At 38.7% G+C, this 20,560-nt stretch overlaps 1 protein-coding gene across 11 annotated transcripts; it reads left to right on the top strand.

Moving 5' to 3' along the window:
- Positions 1–3,885: 3,885 nt before the first annotated feature.
- On the top strand, positions 3,886–20,148 carry LOC137244646 (juvenile hormone esterase-like). Of its 11 annotated transcripts, XM_067773939.1 has the most exons (9): positions 8,221–8,532; positions 11,541–11,981; positions 12,574–12,997; positions 16,058–16,201; positions 16,258–16,411; positions 16,477–16,662; positions 16,722–17,278; positions 18,733–19,031; positions 19,108–20,148. In XM_067773939.1, the coding sequence occupies exons 3-9, from the start codon at positions 12,728–12,730 to the stop codon at positions 19,307–19,309; spliced, it is 1,812 nt and encodes a 603-aa protein (XP_067630040.1). In that variant the 5' UTR covers positions 8,221–8,532; positions 11,541–11,981; positions 12,574–12,727; the 3' UTR covers positions 19,310–20,148. The 11 variants fall into 11 exon arrangements, with proteins under 11 accessions (XP_067630044.1, XP_067630046.1, XP_067630043.1 ...); XM_067773943.1 differs by lacking the exons at positions 8,221–8,532; positions 11,541–11,981 and adding an exon at positions 3,886–3,920; XM_067773945.1 differs by lacking the exons at positions 8,221–8,532; positions 11,541–11,981 and adding an exon at positions 4,615–4,660.
- Positions 20,149–20,560: the final 412 nt, after the last annotated feature.

Genomic DNA, 20,560 nt, shown 5'->3' with positions numbered 1-20,560 from the left:
TAATGTGGGGATACGTTACAGGCAGGACATATGTTTTGTATGTCGGGGTTGATTCTGGATAGGTAAGAGTTTAACCTGTTACAGTATCCAGATCGAAGTTGAGCTAGAGTGACTCGCGTTTCCCTAGGGAGTATACGTTCCTTTTCTGCAAGTTTAGGGTATTGTTCTTTGAGTACCGAATTCACCGGGAAATTCCTGGCATAGAGGTCCGACGCCTGTTTGTGGAGTTCGCTGAGGACCTGCTTGTGTTTTTTGCTCAGGGCTCAGGGCCGTATTTCCTCACAATGCTTACGGAGATGACTCATCAATCAGATGTTTGGTTATAATTTTATTTCTCTCCCTGATGGGGAGTATTATCGCCTCTTTATGTAGATGGTGTTCTGGGGACATAAGAAGACAACCCGTGGCGGTTCTGAGGGCAGTATTTTGGCAGGCCTGTAGCTTCTTCAAGTGAGTAGTCTTTAGGCTTGGCGACCATATAGGGGACGCATAGCATGCAATCGGCTGGCCAATTGCTTTGTAAGTGGTAACGAGCGCTTCTTTGTCTTTCCCCAGGTACTGCCAGCAAGAGATTTGAGGATTTTATTACGGCTATGGATTTTCGGTACAATTGCGGCTGTATGCTCACCAAAATGTAGATCCTGATCAAACGTCACACCCAAGATTTTGGGGTGTAGGACAGTCGGTAGCGTAGTGCCATTGACGTGGATGTTCAAAATGGTCGACATTTGGGACGTCCATGTTGTAAATAAGGTCGCCGATGATTTAGTCGGTGATAATGTCAGGTTTCACGATGTGAAGAAACTGTAGGATCAGGGAGGTAGCCGTTTATTTTGTTGCAAAGCTCATCGATCTGTGGGCCTGGGACTGCGGCCATTATTGTGCAGTCATCGGACTCCTTCTGGTGGCGAAGGTAGCTTTGATATGTAGAAGTTAAACAAAAGTGGGGATAGGACACCACCCTGTTGCACCCCTTGTATAATTCTTCTTGGTTTTGATATTGCGTTTCTAAATTGCACCGATGCCTGCCGACCATCCAGATAATTTGCGGTCCTCCTTTTAAGACTAAGTAGAAGGGTAGACCCTTCCAGGTCTTGCAGTAACGTGTCATGGTTGACCGTATCAAACGCTTTTGATAGGTCTAGCGCAACGAGTACTGTTCTACGGTGGGGGTTTTGATTTAACCCGCAATTTATCTGGGTGCTAATGGCATTTAGCGCGGTGGTGCTGCTATTGGCGAGCATCAGGCGGGATAGGGAGGGCAGCAAAGCGGCTGTCTGTAAAGGATTTGTATTCATCCCACTTTCCTTTTTTAGGGCGCGAGCAGCAGCGGGTACTTGTGTGGCTTTCTGAGCAGCAGAGCTGCTGGAAGTTAGTGGGGGGGGCTAAGGCGTAGACTAGAGGACGCCCTTGGGAGTGAACAGCAAGGAGCCACAAAACATTTATTCAAGTTACGAGGACGTCGGGTTTTGGGGTCTTACCCAGAACAACCTGTCCGATGCAACCATCCCTTGCACGTGACACACTGACAAAAGTATGACCGTCCTAAAAATATTATTTTCCGGCAGCCGCTGCGAAATCATTTTTCAGGACCGGTGTCAGGAGACGGACCCGGATTGGGTTCGATACCTTCCCGTAGCAGGAGAGTATGGCGCAGTCCCGCTGCAAGGAGCTGCTGGGAGGGTGACTATTTGTGGGAGGGACACAACAAATTAAATGGGGTTACACTGAAATTACAGTCCTTGGTCGGGAAAAATCCTGAGTCGCTCCGGTAAACAGAACGACTGGTCATCAATCTAGGGCGTTGATCAGACAATTAAATAAAAGCTTTCGGCGCGTGAAATTTCTAAAAATGTGAGGCGTAGCAGAACCTGATTAAGGTTAAGTTGGTCTTTGTTATGACTATCGATAGAAATTTGACGCTTTCAACGCTTTTATTTAATTGTCTGATCAACGCCCTAGTTTGATGAGGAGTGTGATGACTAGAACGTAGGACCTACCTAATTATTTTGTAGCTTTTAGTATTATTATTACTTAAAGTATGTATTGTTTTGAATAAACCCGTTTAACTTAAAATTTTTTTTAAATTATTTTATTTAATATTATTTCATTTGTATTATTTTATGTAATCACCATTCACATGAATTTAGCAGATATGTGTCGCATGCACCCTGGTTTTATCAGCAATATCACTTCCGATTCCGGTTTGTAAGTTCGATTTCGGTTACTGTAATTCCAACACCCCCCTAGCAGAGAAAAGCTCTCATCAAAACTCATGTATTTCGACGTACTGAATCCGAGTCTGTTTACACCTGCAGCCACGGTTGCCATTTTGGCCCGTCTGGTACGCTGGCCCATTTTTGGCATTTTTGGTCCCTTTTAGGCAAGTATACACGATTTTGATTTTTTTAAACTTTTTCACAGAGAAAAAAATACTGAATGCGTCCAAAAACTTGCCTGATTAAGCAGATTTTTAATTGCAATTCATTTCCATCATTCCACATACAATCTACCATTTACTTAAATGGACTTCTTCCCACAATTGATTAATCATTAAATTTTAGCAGCACAAAGGCAACTCCGGCAGCAGATACCTCAGACAAATGCCGTCTTCCAGTGAGTTTTACAGCTCCGGCTCACGCTCACTTCTCACGGGAATGCTCTGGATCACTGAGAGATTTGAAAAGCAGATGTAAAATTTTCGCACACGTGAAATGTGATAGGCAGATGTCGCCGCTGTTTTTCATTTAACTCATACGGCGAAAGGCTAAGCAGCGACATATATTTTTGAAAAAGAAGGTTTATTAAAGGCCGCGTTGCCAACCTAAAAAGAAGTAATTAACAAATTATCTGACTCACAAATTGAACCAGACTTCTATCTAGATTTACATGCAAAATTATTTATCTGGCTCAGGATTTTGCCACCGGATGACGGCAAAAGACACACATAAAAGCATGGTTCAACTATATGGTTGGCTCATCTGTACAATAACAAAATATGCCTGTTCAAATTGCCAAAATATTTGTATTGGTGTTGGTGCGAATGGTACGGAATGGAAACATTAAACTTAGCAGTTTTTGTATGTGTAAGAAAATGTTGCCAATGTGTTGGTTTCATTTTGAGCTTGCCATCTCCCTTTGACAATCCCATCGACCATGCAATGAAATAAATAAAATCAGCTGATGAGATGAGCCAACCATATACATAAAAGATTAATTTCGTATTTTACAAAAAACCAATTTTCAATAATAGTTAATGAAAGCTTTAGCCAAGGGCTTTGTTAGAGAATGTGGTCGCAATAAACAATCTGTTAGTCACATTTGACATTTAGGGAAAATGATGGTGTGCATAACGCGTCATAGATAAGTTCTAAGAAGGACATATGGACTTCGGTTTAGGAGCTGAAAGCTTCACAGCAATTTTAGCTGTCGCTGTCAGCCCGTCCTTCAAACTCGACTAGTATCTTCCATGCAGAAGTCCTGGGGTCTTATACTGTAACTATATTCGACAAAAAACGCGTTTCAAAAGCTTTCAAATCAAAAAAAATTGTTTTTAATCTGAAACAATTTCTTTAGTATCATTGCCACAATCACTGGCCACTGGCCTGCATGAAGAAAGAACGGATATCCCTTTATACAGCATTGGCATGAGCTACGTCGAGAACAGCTGCAAAGAAACAGTCACGCACTGCCTTTAGCTATGACCAGCTTGAACACACGCTAGGTTTCAACTATTGGCAGTTACACACAGCCAGAATTTCCGGAAGTTGTTTAGTACTCCATAAACGAGATCTGGAAGTTCAAACGGACGTTATTTCACAAAAATGTTGAGTATAATTGCGTTTTTATTTATTTATTTATTTAAAGTCGATAACAAACGAAAAATGGTCGACTGACATGATAAAAATAGACGTACATATGTATGTATACAGTTCAAAAGCTAAAATTTAAATAAATATATCGAAATTTCAACAATATTATAGTACAACAAATAATATAACAATACAATTAAATTTCTGAATATATAGCTAGAAATAAAAGAAAACAAGATAAAATCGTATGCTGGCGGAATGGATCAGATTCCGCTCAGCAAGCATTCGGAATGCGCAGGGTTCCAATCGGCTTCCTGTGGGAATGCAAACAAGATTCCAATCAGTATGTCGTCGGAATGCGGCAGAACTCCGTTAGAATAGTGTCGTATGTCTTCACAATGCATAAAAAAGTGACACGACTTGCGTTGTTGAAATGTACCGGAGTCCAATCAACTCGATGCCTGACCCATCAAATTATACTGCCGGAATGCGATTCCGGTCAGTATCTCGTGAGAAATCATGTTTTTAACGTTGTTGGAATGCATCAGATTCCAATCAACACAGTATTGTCTTGTTTCTTTTTAATGTTCCAGGTTGAAGAGTCAATGTATCCAACCCATCGTTATACGATATCGTATCTGGGTTTTTTGCGGGACAAATAATGCCGGCGTGTAAAAAAAATAAATTAGATGCTACCTATCAGGTTAGACAGGCGAGTATTGCATTACATAAAGTGGCAAAAGTACATTCAAGACTAATACAGCTATACAAGTTATTGTAGTGCGAACACCAGATAAGCAGAGGATTATTTTTGGCAAAGTTTCGACGACAAAGGGGTAAATGAAAAGGTACATAGTGTCTGGATACTCTAGGAGGGACAGCAAAATTCAATTGGCTTAGAAGGTCAGCGGAGTCAATTTCTCCAATAATGAGTTTATGGATAAACAATACCCCAAGTAATATTCTGCAATTTTCTAGAGTGGGTAAGTTAATAAGAAGAAGCCTTCTTCTGTTTGGTGGTAGGTGAAGATTTGAGTTCCAATTAATACCACGTAATGCAAAATGTGGACAAAATTTACAAACAAAGAAAAAGCAGCCGAATGTCAAACAACCTAACGAAATACAAACTGGCTTGTTTGCTTTTAATGAACCAGGTTGTATATTTCTGGTATTTCGTTAGTTTTTTGGAATATAGTTTACACACTTACACCAATGCTTAGGGCGCATTAGGAGGGAGGGCGACAAAAAATTGAAGAAAAAGTACAGGAAAAATCCAGAAAAAATACAAGAAAATAAAGTAGTGTCTTATAGGTATTACCAAAAAAATTGTGTAATTAAAATTCATACAACACTAAATTTAAAATTCATTTAAAGAAGCACGTGTGCCTCTTGATCATTAAAAATAATTAATTAGAAAAGCTTGTCATTGTTTAATTTTACATTAAATGCAACTCACCGAATGTACATATGTTCAAGCTGTGCATTCAAGCATATCGACGATATTGAGAGTTTGTGTAGCAATATATAGACGTGTCATACGAAATGTAATATTTTCAAAATTTTTTGCCCTCTCTTTGTAAAAAATTAGTTCAAGGAATTTCACTAAATGGTGGCGTTCAGCTATACTAATATTTAGCATATCTGTTACTTGTTGGCCCACGATAAGCAGTGGGAGCCGATTTGGCTATATTTTCTAGCCTCGTTCCTGTAAGTTTGTGGCGATATTCATACGTCAAGAGGCGTCACTCGATACTTTTGTTGTTGCCAAAGCAAATTACTCGATGTTTTCTCAAGGTAGTCGTTGGTTTTTTTTATCAGATGTATTTATAAAAACGCTTTCTATACATTTTCGTGGGGTATTTGTGTTTATTTTACTGATTGTATTAAATTAATTAATTAATTCTCTTTCAAAAAATCGTAATTATGCAAAGTCACTTTACCGCATAACTATATAGGATTCAATTAAAAAAAACTGAACAAAACTTCCTTGAGAATCACATTCGACATGACAGGGTTGCTTTGGCAACAACAAAGTATCGAGTGACGCCTCTTAACAAATATATACTCTTTGACCATGGGTAAAGAGTTCCAAGCAGAAAATTTTTTTCTCTGCCGTATGCCATCTAATTATGGAATATGTCAAGTCCATTTTGAGTTGAGCTTTGAAGACAAAATTGTCTTTTCATGGATACATACAAATGGTATTACTAAAAAGTGGATCAACTTGCCTTTGCTATCCTTTTCAGCTATCAATTCGTGTTATTTGAATATTTTTTTAAATATGAAAATTTGGTATAATTTCAACGCATTTCTTTATCTTTTTTTTTAAATCACCCGTGAAATATTTTCGAAGCGCTCTTAGTTATGAGTCCGAAATATGTGCCTCGATAAAATCTAAACCTATAATCATAAAAGACCATATATGACTCCTATAAGGTGGAAATTGTGAGCCGTATACCAAGAATGTATTTTTATTTTTGATATTTGGAATTATAAATGTATATCGATTAGTTTATTCCGTTACGAAATACCGTTATTAATATACTCTGTGAGCTCTGCTCATCTGAGTATAATTATAGCTGCGTTGGTTTCGTAGGGTTTCGTAGTTGCTTTATAAGTGGTTTTTAATTCCATATCACATATGTTTTCGAAATATCGACCAAATTGTAGACCAAGGGTGACGTTTTTTGGAACGATTTTCCTTCATCCTTTGTCAAATAAGGGAAAATCACCATGTAGGAAAATGAAACTAGGGTAACCCTTCAATGTGTTTGTATGACATGGGTATCAAATGAAAGGTATTAAAGAGTACCTATTTTAAAAGGGAGTGTTAAAGTTATATTTTGCGTCAAAAACCAATCCAATCACCATGTTTCATCCTTTTTTTCGTATTTGGTATAGAATTATGGCATTTTTTTAATTTTTCGTAATTTTCGATATCGAAAAAGTGGGCGTGGTCATAGTCGGATTTCCGCCATTTTTATAACAAGATAAAGTGAGTTGAGATAAGTACGTGAACTAAGTTTAGTAAAGATATATCGATTTTTGCTCAAGTTATCGTGTTAACGGCCGAACGGAAAGACAGACGGTCGACTGTGTATAAAAACTGGGCGCGGCTTCCACCGATTTCGCCCATTTTCACAGAAAAGAGTTATCGTCATAGAAGCTATGCCCTACCATATTTCACAATGATTGGTAAATTTTTGTTCGACTTATGGCATTAAAAGCATTCTAGACAATTTAAATGAAAAAGAGCGGAGCCACGCCCAATTTGAAATTGTATGTTGTTGCACCATATCATTACTGGAGTTCAATGTGGACATAATTTACTTATATACTGTAAAGATATTCAATTTTTCGCTAAAATTTTACTAAAAAAAAATTTTTTTTTGAAAGTGGGCGTGTTCGTCATCCGATTTTGCTAATTTTTATTTAGAACACATATAGTCATACGAGTAACGTTCCTGCTAAATTTCATCATGATATCTTCAACATCTGACAAATTACAGCTTGCAAAACTTTTAAATTACCTTCTTTTAAAAGTGGGCGGTGCCACACCCATTGTACAGAATTTTACAAATTTTCTATTCTGCGTCATAAGGTCCATCCACTTACCAAGATTCATCGCTTTATCCGTCTTTGGTAATGAATTATCGCACTTTTTCGGTTTTTCGAAATTTTCGATATCGAAAAAGTGGGCGTGATTATAGTCCGATATCGTTCATTTAAAATAGCAAACTGAGATGAGTGCCCAGGAACTTACATACCAAATTTCATTAAGATACCTCAAAATTTACTCAACTTATCGTGTTGACGGATAGACGGACGGACGGACATGGCTAAATGAATTTCTTTTTTCGCCCAGATAATTCTGATTATAGAAGACTATCTCGATTAGTTTATGCCGTTACGGGGTACGGTTATGCGAACAAAATTAATATACTCTGTGAGCAGCTAAGTATAAAAATATTCAATCAATATTCCATTGCTACAAAATGGAAGTTTTTAAGACCATTGGAATTTAACTTCAAGCCTGATAAAGAGCATCCCTATCACAAAAGTTCACTAGAACAAAGTTTTATAGTTCGTTGGCAGCATAGCCAAAATTGATTTGTGTACAAGTGTTTTTATTGCTAGCATCAAAATAAAGTATTGAACTGGGTCGGAAAAAAGTTTTACATTTTTTTCCCTCGAAGCGGTCTAATGTTGATATATACATATATCTCGTAAATATTTATATAACAAATAACTAGAGTAGCTATTGGAGTTTGTGTTCTCGCCGGTTTTGTTGATATGTATTTATTTTCTTTTTGCTTTTGTTGTTGTAGCAGCTTACTACTTTTCACTGTAATCAAAGAATGAAACCAATTTTGCTAGGTCTAAAAGTTGTCAGAAGTATTCGGAAAGTCATATTAAATGGTTGCGCGAGAAAATATTCGTTCGGTATAATTGAAAACGATTTTATGTGCTGGTTTTTGCGATACGCTGCCAAGATTACAAATAATGGAAAATTAATAACTTAAATGCTTATAACGAAGTGAAGTATTTTTGTGCAGTGTAGTGTACTAAAGTAGGCACATTTGCACTTTGGAAAAGATATAACGAAGGAAGAACTAAACAAAGAACGAAATGTGCTATCCATCCTCGGGAACAACGAACTGTGCTAGCCTTCTATGCAAAGCACGAACTTTGGTCATTTTTCACTAGAATATTGAAATATGTTATTCTTGAGGTAGTATTCATACCAAGGCCCGGGAAACCCAAGCAACTGCCCTCGTCGGTACGACCGATTTGTCTTAGTTCGTATCTCCTAAAGGGCACGAAGAAAGCATAAGATAAGCTCACTAAGGAGGTTAGCCTAAACCAACTCCCTAGGTGTAGGACTCAGTATACCTCGCTCTTATTGGTATCCCAGAGCTTTTCGATAACACGAAACAACAAGCCATCGATCAAGCTAAGATTGGCAAGGATATAAGCCCAATGATCATTCGCTGGGTGCTATCCATGCTAAAGAAAAGAACAATCAGTGTTCAGCTGGGAGGAAAACTTGTGCCCAAATCCGCTTTTCAATGAAAGCAAAATACATAGGGAGTACACTGGCCAGAACCCTCACGTGGAATGCTCATATAGATACTATTCTAAACAAAGCAACAAGAGCTTTATTCGTATGCACTCGACTTTATAATGCCTATCTCCCAATATGGTATACTAGACATTTAATACTGTTGTAAAATCAATAGTCACTTATGCTTCCTGAGCTTGGTGGTCGAAGACCACCCAAAATAGTTACGAGTACAACGTGCCTTCTTTATGCACTTAGTTAGTGGAAATACCTCCCTTCCCTATTATAATAGAGAAAGTGGCAGCACTTAGATTTCAAAATATCTCTGAGCTAAACAGCGGAATTATTACAGATCATATGAAAGTAGAAAGGAAATTCATAGGAAATCCTTTATTGCAACTACGTGGTGCAATGGTCCATACGCTCACAATCTCTCGGAATTTCGAGGTGACAAAACTCTCTGTTTCCCAGAATCCATATATTTTTGCAGTAGAGAATGCGAGGTAGCCTTACATACATTTCAGTCTTACACAATTACTTCTAAGCTAGTGAATGAAAGCATTGGAGTGCTAAATGATCAGTGAGCCAAAAACAAAGTTTTGTTGGGATGGGTTTCCGGGGCATCAGGGACAAGAGGCTAATGGACAGGTAGCCGACCTAGTTAAGCAGGGTGTTTTAGCAGCAATATACGGTCTAGAGTCCTTATGTGGACTCACAAAGCACACACTGGTAAAATCATTAGTAGCTCGGAAGCAAAGCAGTTTCCGACGACACTGGATTGTACACCGAGAGTAACTTAACCTAAGCAGAGTGGACTTACGAACTCTTACTGGGTCTAAACGGGACAGACACTATAGTGTACGATATCACATAAATAAGTTAAATCTCTCGGATACACAAATCCGTCGCTTTTGTGAGCTGGAGGATAAAACGCCGGTTCACAAACTCTACGAATGCGCCGCTCTGGCAGGGCAGAGACGTTCTCATCTAGGTGGCGTGATTCTTTGTCCTTTCTTGTTATGAAGCTTCAAAGAGAAAGCTTCAAGAGATACAAAAATACATTAAAAGCCACCGCCCACAAAAATTAGCTAAAAGTCAAGCAGAATAGATCTAAATTGAGGTCGCAGTACATAGAGGCCTCATAATAAAGTTGTTCTTCCATGGAACCGACGATATGTTCATGTCCATATTCTTTATTCTGAACGATAAAATAGAACAAATAAACCGAGAGTTAAAGAGGTCTTGAGAGTTTTAGGTCATCAGACCAACCTATGTATTGTCTCAGAACGTTGCATTTAATTTTTACAGTGAACTACAGTTTGCCTTATATGATTTGACCTTTGATCTTATATAAATTCGCCAAGGAAGGATTTTCGTTCAACTGCGCTTGCGCATTGACAGAATAAAAGTAATCAAAAATTATTCATAAAAGCGCCTCTACTTTGCGAGTTTAATTTCAAAGTGGGCTAGGTGCTGTAATCCCCTGGGAAGCTATTGTTATTTGTAGTTCCACATTACAACTTAAAAAGATCCGGCGAAAATGAGACCAAATAGATCATGTAATGATCAACGGCTGCGGTTTACAGTGTCTTGCATTTGGACACTATCCGATAATTCAATATAGACCTAAATGCCTCGTTTTTTCACATACGAGGTACGCAAAAGCTTTAGAGAATGCCCAGGGGTGCAAGCAAAGTGTATCCTATAAAAGCTGCTCACGGAGCAGACAATTAATCGATTCTCCTCACCTCATTTGCTTTCTGAGGGTAGTATTGTACTGCACTTTGTACCCGAGCAGAGCAGTGGGAGAATATTTCTCATTCACTTGGTACCGTTGCTAAGTACATTATATCCATACTCAAACGATGAGGAAAGGGGTCTTATAACTCCAGACCCAATTTGGAGAGCAGATAAGCAATGCGAGTGGACCCAATGTTTGAAGGGTTCACACAAATCGTTCACGTCGGGCTAGTATCGGGGCGACTTGCATCCATATCCGACATAGAACTCCAAAAGTGTGTTTTTATGGCAAAAATATCAACAAAAGTAATATACATCTTTCTGAGGAAAAATACGAGTAATGCTTCTACGGAGGTATCAGTTTATTAGAGGGAAACAACACGTCACTCTTTGTCATCACCTTATCTATTTGGCAACTGCTATAATACTGTCAGTTTTGTTAAGAGTATAAATCGAAGAGAGCACATATCCTGCAAATAAGGGCTGATGGTGATTGAAATATAAATGGTTTGACTTCCCTTCGTCCATGACAACCAAGCATTGTCATGATTTTCTGTTATCATTTGTCAAAATTAGTTTGGAGACAAACCCGGTTCGACTTGGTGCCAACACAAGCTCTAACATATTTTTTTTGACATCCGATTTTTTAAATTGATGTGAAATTATTTTAGTCTTGAGAAGCTCCATCTAACGTGATTAAAGATCTGCACGCGTTTTTATTTAGCTTGACTGGACAGGCTGGCTGGTTGGCACAAATTTTGTAATTGAAATTTAAGTAACTTCCCGATAACCTACAAGCTTGAAACTTGGAATATAGTTCAGAACCCGATGACAATGCAATAGTTAGAAAAACACTCCGATAGGTGGCGCATGGATCGAAATATTTAAAAAAATCGTATTCATAGTCCGATTTTTTTCATATTTAGAACACATAATATATAAATGAATAGAAAGCGACATATGAAAAATGCCGCTAGATGGCGCAGGGATCGAGACATTCAAAAAAATCGTATTTGTGGTCCGATTTGGCTGATATTTGGAACACATAATAGCGACATATGATGTCCGATTTGGCTCATATTTGGAACAAATGTTACATGTAAGACAACAGTCTTTTAAAAGTACATAAACCAAAATTAATTAACATACTTAATAAAAGTTACATCAAAATATTTTGGAGTTGGAGGAGGGACAAGCATACGTGGCGCAGAGTCGAGTATAGCCTTTGGAAGGATTATGTATTGAGGACTTAGATTGTAGCAAATTGTCAGGAAAGAATCCTTGTAATAATGAGTCACTAAATGAACTAAATAGAATGAGAAATAATAGGCAATTAAATAAAGACTAAAAACTTGAAAATAAAATATGTAATTAAAAAATTTGTTTAGTTAAACGGTTTTATTGAAAACAATATTTAATAAAATAAATGTAAGGCGCGATAACCTCCGAAGAGATTTTAGGCCGAGCTTCTCTTCCAATTTGCGTCATGATTCTTTTAATATTTCCTACAAAGTGGCGCCACGGGACCTACTTGTTTTATGCCGACTCCGAACGGCATCTGCGAGGCAGATGAGTTTTCACTGAGAGCTTTTCATGGCAGAAATACACTCGGAGTGCTTGCCAAACACTGCCGTGGGGCGACCCCGCTTACAACAAATTTCTTCTAATTGAAAAACCATATTTCTAAAATTTTGATGTTGCTTTGCCCGGGGTGTGAACCCAGAGCATTCGGTGTGTTAGGCGGAGCACGCTACCATCACACCATGGTGGCCGCCGAAATTAGGACCTACCTAATTATTTTCTAGCTTTTAATATTATTATTACTTCATGTAAGTATTGTTTTCAATAAAACCGTTTAACTTAAAAATTTTATTTAAATTATTTTATTTTTGTTTCTTATGGCAAAGCACCCGGTCTTATGTATACATATATGTACCTCTGTATGTAAAAACAATTTAGTATAGGAAAGCTGCGAGCGCCGAAGGATGTAACTGCAACTCGAACTTCACCGCAAACAAAGAAAAATAGTCATAATAACAGTAAACAAAGCTTGGCCTTCTAGAAGCATTGGCAACGGGTCTCGCCTTCAAGTTCCTCTTGTAATATTACAATCATGCAATCACCTCATAATATTTGGCAAACAATTCTTATGTTCACATTACTATGCTTTCAACCAACAACAACGAACATAACGAAAGTTACCACCAAATCATTGGTGGAGGAACCAGTGTCAAAACATAAATCATTCGATGCACCCAAAATTTGTGTAGGCACTTTAGGCTGTTTACAGGGCAAATACATGAGCGGATTTGAAGGTGAAAATTTTGAAGCATATCTAGGTATACCGTATGCTTTACCGCCAGTGGGAGAATTACGATTCGCTGTAAGTTGGTTGCTCGAGATATAATTTAAGGAATGAAACCGTAAGCGTGACTTCATAAATTTCTCTAAAATTTCGATTTGCAAAATTGACGATTCGGTAACCGTCTCAGGCGAAGGGACTAGTATCAGTCGGTTTCTGTAGACTATATATAAAATCAAATGTAGTTTTGGCTAATGTATATTCCCTTATAAATCTACTTCTGAGGGGAATATCTTAAGAAATTCTCAAATAGGGTTGAAATAGGACATTTTCCAAAAGTTTTTTAAGTTAAGTTAAATAAAAACCGAGATAGGATGATATTTCACTCAACCGATATGGCAGGTACCTAAAGTTAGTATCAGATAGGGTGGATTCTTCTTCTTGTAGCGGTAAAGACCATCCCCGCAATTTTTGGGCAGTGTTATCGATGTTGATGGTCACAATTAACCCGACTATCTTGGGAACATTTTAATATGGTCATTTTAAACCTTCTAGCTCACCCCATGCCCTTCCTCCGTAAGAAAATTTGGGTCGCCAGAGTTTTGCTTGCTAAATATATACGCATTCATTTTTGTAACCGGATTCGCCTTGCTTTTTTTGTTATATTCACATTTGGACATAAAAATGGCTCTTTTTCATAAAAAAAAACTTCCTCACTGTAACACCTATTTCATAAGTTCCAAAAGAATACATACATAGCTCCAAATAAAACTGACACCCACCATGGATGGATCTTTTATAGAATCTACTGCGCATAAGTCAAAGTACTCCTGCCTTTTCATTGCAAAAGCGAAGCAGTTAATCAGAGAGTGATCTTATCATTCGTTCCCGGTGTGCGATTAGCGTTAACAACTGCAACTAGGCTCGGTGCCGCGGAGCAGCTTGAGTGCCGACCATACGTAGTATAGCATCATCAATCATAAGACGAACATACTACCTGATTCCCTATCTGCGCTTCGAGGTAGACGGTTGGCGCAAGGGTACTCAAATGGCGGACGAGGCGATACAGGTGTAAACAGATGGTTCCAAAGTAGTGGAAGGAGTAGGGTCTGCGGTATACTGTGCTGATCCGGAATTAAACAGAAACTACGGGCTGCCAGATTACTGTAGCGTTATCCAAGCGGAAATATTAGCCGTAACCAAATCAGTAGAAGCACTGGAAGAGAACAGCTTAAGCTGCAGCCATGTTGACTTTTATATTGACAGTCAAGCAGCAATTGAGGCAATAATCTCGCATAGCATAGCATCTAAATGCGTGTTAGAGTGTAAGCAGTCTCTGGAAAGAATCGGGACAGGGAGAAGCATTGATCTATATTGGGTCCCAGGGCATATGGGAATAGACGGGAATGAAAAAGCAGATGAACTAGCTAAAAAGGGCGCATCCCTTAAAGCTTTTACCATGGACGTCCCAATTAGACTGGGCGAGATTAAGAGAAGGCGAGAAGTGCACATGATCGACCAAGCGGGAAAGGCGTGGGTTCATTAAAAAGAGAGGACTGAGACTCTTGACGGGTATTCTGACTGGACACTGCCTTCTGGCTTCACATGCCTTTTAATTAGGTTTGGTCAATGATAGCAGATGTAGGAAGTGCGGGTTGGAGGAGTAAACGATCGAGCACGTTCTGTGCTCGTGCCCTTCGCTTGCCAGGCTAAGACTCCAGCTATTAGGAGTGATACATCCGTCAGATCTAGAAGCAGCAAGTGGCTTAAGTCCTAGAAAGCTTCTAGTATTTGCCAACAGGACGGAGTTATTTTATAACATAGGTCCTGGTTTTTAATAGGGTTTTTCAGTTTGGTCGATAAAAACAAACTTCCTCAAGGAACGGCCAGTTCAACCTAACCTAACCTCTCGGTTTGCTCAAAGCAGTGCCCTACAGTTGAAGAGCATTACTTGGACTATCGTAGATTAATAGCCTGTCGTAAGGATAAAAAAAGTCGCTCCTACGCCAGTCGCTCTAGTACCACATGGTGCTGATGCAACATAGGTCCTAGTTTTTAATAGGGTTTTTCAGTTTGGTCGATAAAAACAAACTTCCTCAAGGAACGGCCAGTTCAACCTAACCTAACCTCTCGGTTTGCTCAAAGCAGTACCCTACAGTTGAAGAGCATTACCTGGACTATCGTAGATTAAAAGCACGTCGAAAGGATAAAAAAATCGCTCCCACGCCAGTCGCTCTAGTACCACATGGTGCTGGTGCCGGAGCATACCGTATTCAAAACTCGCCCACGCCTGCAACCATCCCTAAATCTTGTTTACGGCTACAAAAACCGATTCAGTGTCGGCTTTGTCAAGGTTTTTGGCAGTACTTGAAATGAGAGTTGATAAATGTTCATACACCTTTGATTTAATCACTGCGACGAAAAGATCGCAGTCAAATACGGCGACAGTTTCGAAGAAACTGCAGTGACTGATGACAGTGCCGGCAACTAGGCTGCGATAGTATGAGCCAATAAGCCTGTGACTTGTGCAGCCGCTAAGTGGCACTAGATGTCGCAGTAAGTTGATCCTCGCTCGCAGCTTTCTACGGCAACTAAAAGAAGATAGATGCAAAAATCATGGTTTCATTTATTTATATTGTCGTAGGTAACTGTCATGCAGTGAGGATAGGATCTTATTATTGGCAAGCCTGATTGCGAACTACAATTTAGGTCTTATTTCTGTTTTATCACTATTACGGATAAAAAGCGTTGCGACACAGTCGCTGGATCTGTCAACCCTTTTGCGTTATATCCTCGATAAAAGAATAGACAACAACTTGATGCAGCTCCCCTTCCAGGCAAATAGGGGAACGTGTCCGAAAGCATTCTGAGGAGTCAAATGTCCACCTACGGCAGTAGAAGAGCTGGTGGGGACACAATGCACCGGGTTAAACTTCTACGTGGTGATAAAACAAATAGTGAGTTTTGCCAGTCCTTTTCTTATTGCAAAATGTTTGGCCAAATTTGTTTCTTATATTTTCATTACGAAATAAAGCCAAAATTATTTTTGAAAATCAAAACCAAAGCCGAATTTTTGCATCGGTTCATTCCTAAACATTTTTCCGTACTTTTTCCATTTCACAAATCAAATTTGATCCACAGAACCCCAAAGAGTTCCGAGGTTGGAATGGCATTTTAGATGCAGCCAAACCAAAACCGAATTGTTTGCAAAAAAATTATATATTACCGGTTCCTGTGGTGGATGGAGTTGAGGATTGCCTTTATTTGAATGTCTACAGCCCAATCGTAAGTTGACTTGCATTATCTTCAACCACAAGACTCAATTGTTTTTAATCAATTAGATTGAGTCCCAGCGTTCATTACCAGTAATGGTTTATATTCATGGCGGTGGTTGGTTTAGTGGTACAGCCAGCCCCCTCTTTCATGGACCGGAGTATTTAATGGATACAAACGAGGTCATATTGGTTACAATCGCATATAGATTAGGGCCGTTTGGTAAGTAAGCACCAAAAGTGTTTGCAGAGACTCTTGTCGTTTACTTATATTTTTCCTCTTTTCAGGTTTTCTCTCAACAAACGATGCCAACATGCCTGGTAATTTAGGTCTTAAAGATCAAAATCTTGCACTACTTTGGATAAAACGAAATATCGTTGAATTCGGCGGTGATCCAGAAAAAATTACCCTGTTTGGACAGAGTGCTGGTGCTGTTTCTGCGCATCTGCATGTATTAAGTAAACAATCCGAAGGTGAGTAAAAGTCTCTCTACTCATACAAAATATGTTAAAGAAATAACAAACAATTGCAGGCCTGTTCCGCAGTATAATTGCAATGAGCGGCACAGCAAATGTTCCTTTCAGCATCACGGAAAATCCTCTTCAGCAGACCCGCACATTTGCTAAATTTTGTAATATTAGCCATTCGGATGAGCTGAGCACATCCGAGTTGGTGCAGGAATTACGTCACATGAACGCCACTGATTTGTTGAATGCGGGTGACGGCCTCAAGTATTGGCACATTGATCATATGACTAATTTTCGTCCGATTGTGGAAACGCATGGCACACCTGATGCCTTTTTGACTGACCACCCGGTACGATTATTGTCTGAGGGTAAATACAAGGCTGTACCATGGATGACAGGTATCGTTCTAGGAGAGGGCGCCGTACGTGTTCTCTCGATACTAGCAAATGAAACCTTGCGACAAGACTTTAACTCAAATTTTCGCGAGTTACTACAAAAATTACTCGACTTTCCAAAGTTCTTTGATCATGGACAACGGGCGGCTAAAACTCAACAGATTATCGATGAATATTTCGATGGACAAGCTGAATTGAACAATATAACGGCCCATGGTTTTCTCGAGGTGAGTAAATGAGTTGAAATGGCTAAGGAAAACTTTTCTCCCTATACGCACAGTGAGACGGCACTGGGAGTACCGAAGAAGATTTAAATATGAGCTGTATGAATGATTATAGTTGACAGAGCCAGGGAAGTATTCTTATCGGCACCCTCATATAAAGGAAGAAGAAGGGTAGTACCGATTGGGACGATTCCTTGATGTTTCCAATTGGCGCCAGATGTCGAAGAGAAGAAATCCAGTGGGTTAAGGGGCTTAGAATATACCCGCGGCAGGTATGCCTGTCATAAGAGGCGACTAAAATACCAAATTTTTTCAAGGCGTTGTATAGCGCAACCCTCTCAAGGGGTTGCCAGCTCAATTTATAGCATCTCCGACCCAATTGCCAATCTCACCTAGCCGTAGCGAATCCTGTTTCTTTAACAGCAGAGGCTCTGTCGACCCCAAGTTCCTCATGGATGTAGGAGATGGGAGGGCGGAATGGCCTAGAAGGTATCATGTGGTCATACTAAATCGTTCCGATATGATTTTTTTTTAGCGCCAATTAAGAAGGAAAGTGAGAGGAAATCTTTTACAGCTCCTTTGCGGTACTAGCCTAACAGTCTCGGGAGTGATTTTTTTTACTTATTGAACCTTCGAATCCGTGGAGTTTAGTTGCTTATGAAAAGCATGACCTCCTCGAACATATTCCGATCCCTCTCTGTGTCAGGCCAATTGACCGCTTCTTAGCGATTCACTATTAGATTACCGGAAAATTATATGTGAATCTACTTAAAGTCGCCAAATTTCAATTCTACGATGTACTACATCCCAAAAGTATATCGACTACGTCGTGGCCCTAAATACAGTAATCCGAAACAATTGATTCAGCAATAAATATCTAAAAACAACTTTATCCTCTTCAGTTCAAAAAACGCTGAACCAAATCTTTCACGTTGTGAAAACTGTCGTAAATTGGAAACACTAAGGGAGACGAATCCATCATCCACCTCTTTTTCTACTAAGTTAGGCCACCCTTTTCATCTGCGGGCTAAGTTGAGCGTCGACTCGAATGCCTTCTAACTAGAGCATGCCCTAGCTAAAGAAGGTGCCGAATTTTAAGTGGTGCGTTTTATTCATATCTACATATAGCTTGTACAGCACTTCACTAAATTTATGGGCCCACGGGAAGAATCATAACTCTTCACTCCAATACTCCAGGGAGCACCTCATCTTTTAAGTTTTTTAATTCGGACACATACTTGAGGGCCGATTTGTTCAGTTTTTAGAACCTGATCTTTGCCCTTATGGAGAAAAAATTTTTCAGCAGTTGCCTGGCCAGCTTACAGTAGCAAATAGAAAAAGTCTGTCACAACGTCAATATTATAAAACAAAATTATAATATTAGGCATTTAAATTTATAATAGCCCTAAAATGATTAGCGTCATTATAAGTATGATCTCTTTTTTCCTGCTTAACAGTGCATCACAGATCGCGCTTTTCATCAACCCTTCTATAATGTTGTCAATAATTATATACGTACAGTAGATGCCAAGAGATATCCCATATATTTATACCAGTTCAACTACAAAGGCCCCTACAGTTTTGCCAAATTTTATACTGGCGGCGTTTCGATTGGTGATTTTGGTGTGGTGCACTGCGATGATTTAATTTACACCTTTCGTGCACCGGCGCTATATCCAGATTTTCAGAAAGGATCAAACGATGCTAAATTTGCAGCGCTTTTTGTTGGGAATCTGGTGCACTTTGCTAAATATGGGTAATTTCAATTGGTGGCTATTTGAATATTGACATACAAAGAAAAGGTGTTAATTGATAAAATACTTTGTTTGCAGCAAACCCCGAAACGCGGATGCTTTACGACCATGCACTGAGGATACATTTGGAAATGAGTCGGACAGTATTTGTGATTATCAGGAGTTTATAAATGCTGAACCAAATGAATTGCAAATCAGAACAAATAACAAATTTAATGTTAGACGAGCGAAATTATGGAATAGTATTTTAGATATAGAATCATCATGCACAATTATTTGAGAGCTTGAAAGAATCACCAGAGTGTACAATGAAACGAACTTTAAACACAAATTATGCACAATGACGGCATTAACAATACGTAAAGTTTAGTGTATTCAGCTACAAACGTGTGTAATTGGGAGTTTCCACCAAATCAGACCTTTCTGAGCTAATAAACAAATTCCATCTTGCACTATCCAAAAATGTTTACATCCGTTTACGGAGCGCTACTTCATTATAATTACAAAAATTTTTACATTTGGGTATTAGCCGTGTTTTTTTTACACGAATATACATCTACATTTGCGGGTAAAACAACGCGTATCCTCAGTTAGATATTGTTATGAGACCCATCTAGCGGGAGAGGTTAAATAACTACTACAGAACGGATTTTACCCGCGGAGACACACACCTCTGTTGGCCATAGTGCATAACATATAGCTGAATCGGTTGCGGTGAATAGTGGACACACACCATTTGTAGAGATAATTCATAGAGGTAGTGTGGAAGTAAAACATAGACATACATTCCAGTTGCATCTGAGTATAATGCGTATTGAAATTTAGTAGTACTAATTTTCTGCGCTGCAATTTCAGAAGTGTAGATAAAGTTTAACGCTTAGCAGTCCATATAAAGTTTAAGTGTATATGTATATAGATGTAAAAAAACACACAGCAATCGAAGTCGTTGTTGCAAAGATTAGTTAAGAAGTTGGCCTATTTTTACAAATATCAAATAAAGCTGCTATGAATTTTAGATACTTTTTTCATAATTCCAAACAAATCTCTAGATCTTTGGAAGAAAGGTCGAGTCACAGGAAATTTTGAAACTTTAAAAGAAATGTTGGAAAAGGGGAACAAGTTTAATATTATAAGCGGTTTGATTTATTTGTAACTTTTTATACTTATCGATACCGTAGCATTTGGTATATTTTCTTTGAGACTGAAGTCACAATACTTAAAACTAAAGTCTTTTTAATGAAGCGGGAAATGGGACAGATTTCAATTATGCCAAGTCCACTGTCTTAGTGGTACTAATCATTTTTATAAGCTTTTATTATAAGCTTTTATTTACTTTCATTTGGCTGTTGTTTGTAATCAAATCTTGAAGTTAAATTTGATACACTTCCCGGTGTCCGATTGAGCTGAAATTTTGCACACATGTATAACTGCGATGACAATGCAATATTACTTTGCGATAATTCGATAAATTAATCGATAACAGAGTTATCGGTAAAGATTTGTGTTCACAAGGGAACACAAGGGATGGTGA

This window comes from Eurosta solidaginis, chromosome 3, assembly GCF_040869045.1.
Source record: "Eurosta solidaginis isolate ZX-2024a chromosome 3, ASM4086904v1, whole genome shotgun sequence".
In the NCBI taxonomy this organism is placed as follows: Eukaryota; Metazoa; Arthropoda; class Insecta; order Diptera; family Tephritidae; genus Eurosta; species Eurosta solidaginis.
The sequence above is the reverse complement of the archived record's forward strand: the minus strand, read 5'-3'. Positions and strand labels throughout refer to the sequence as shown.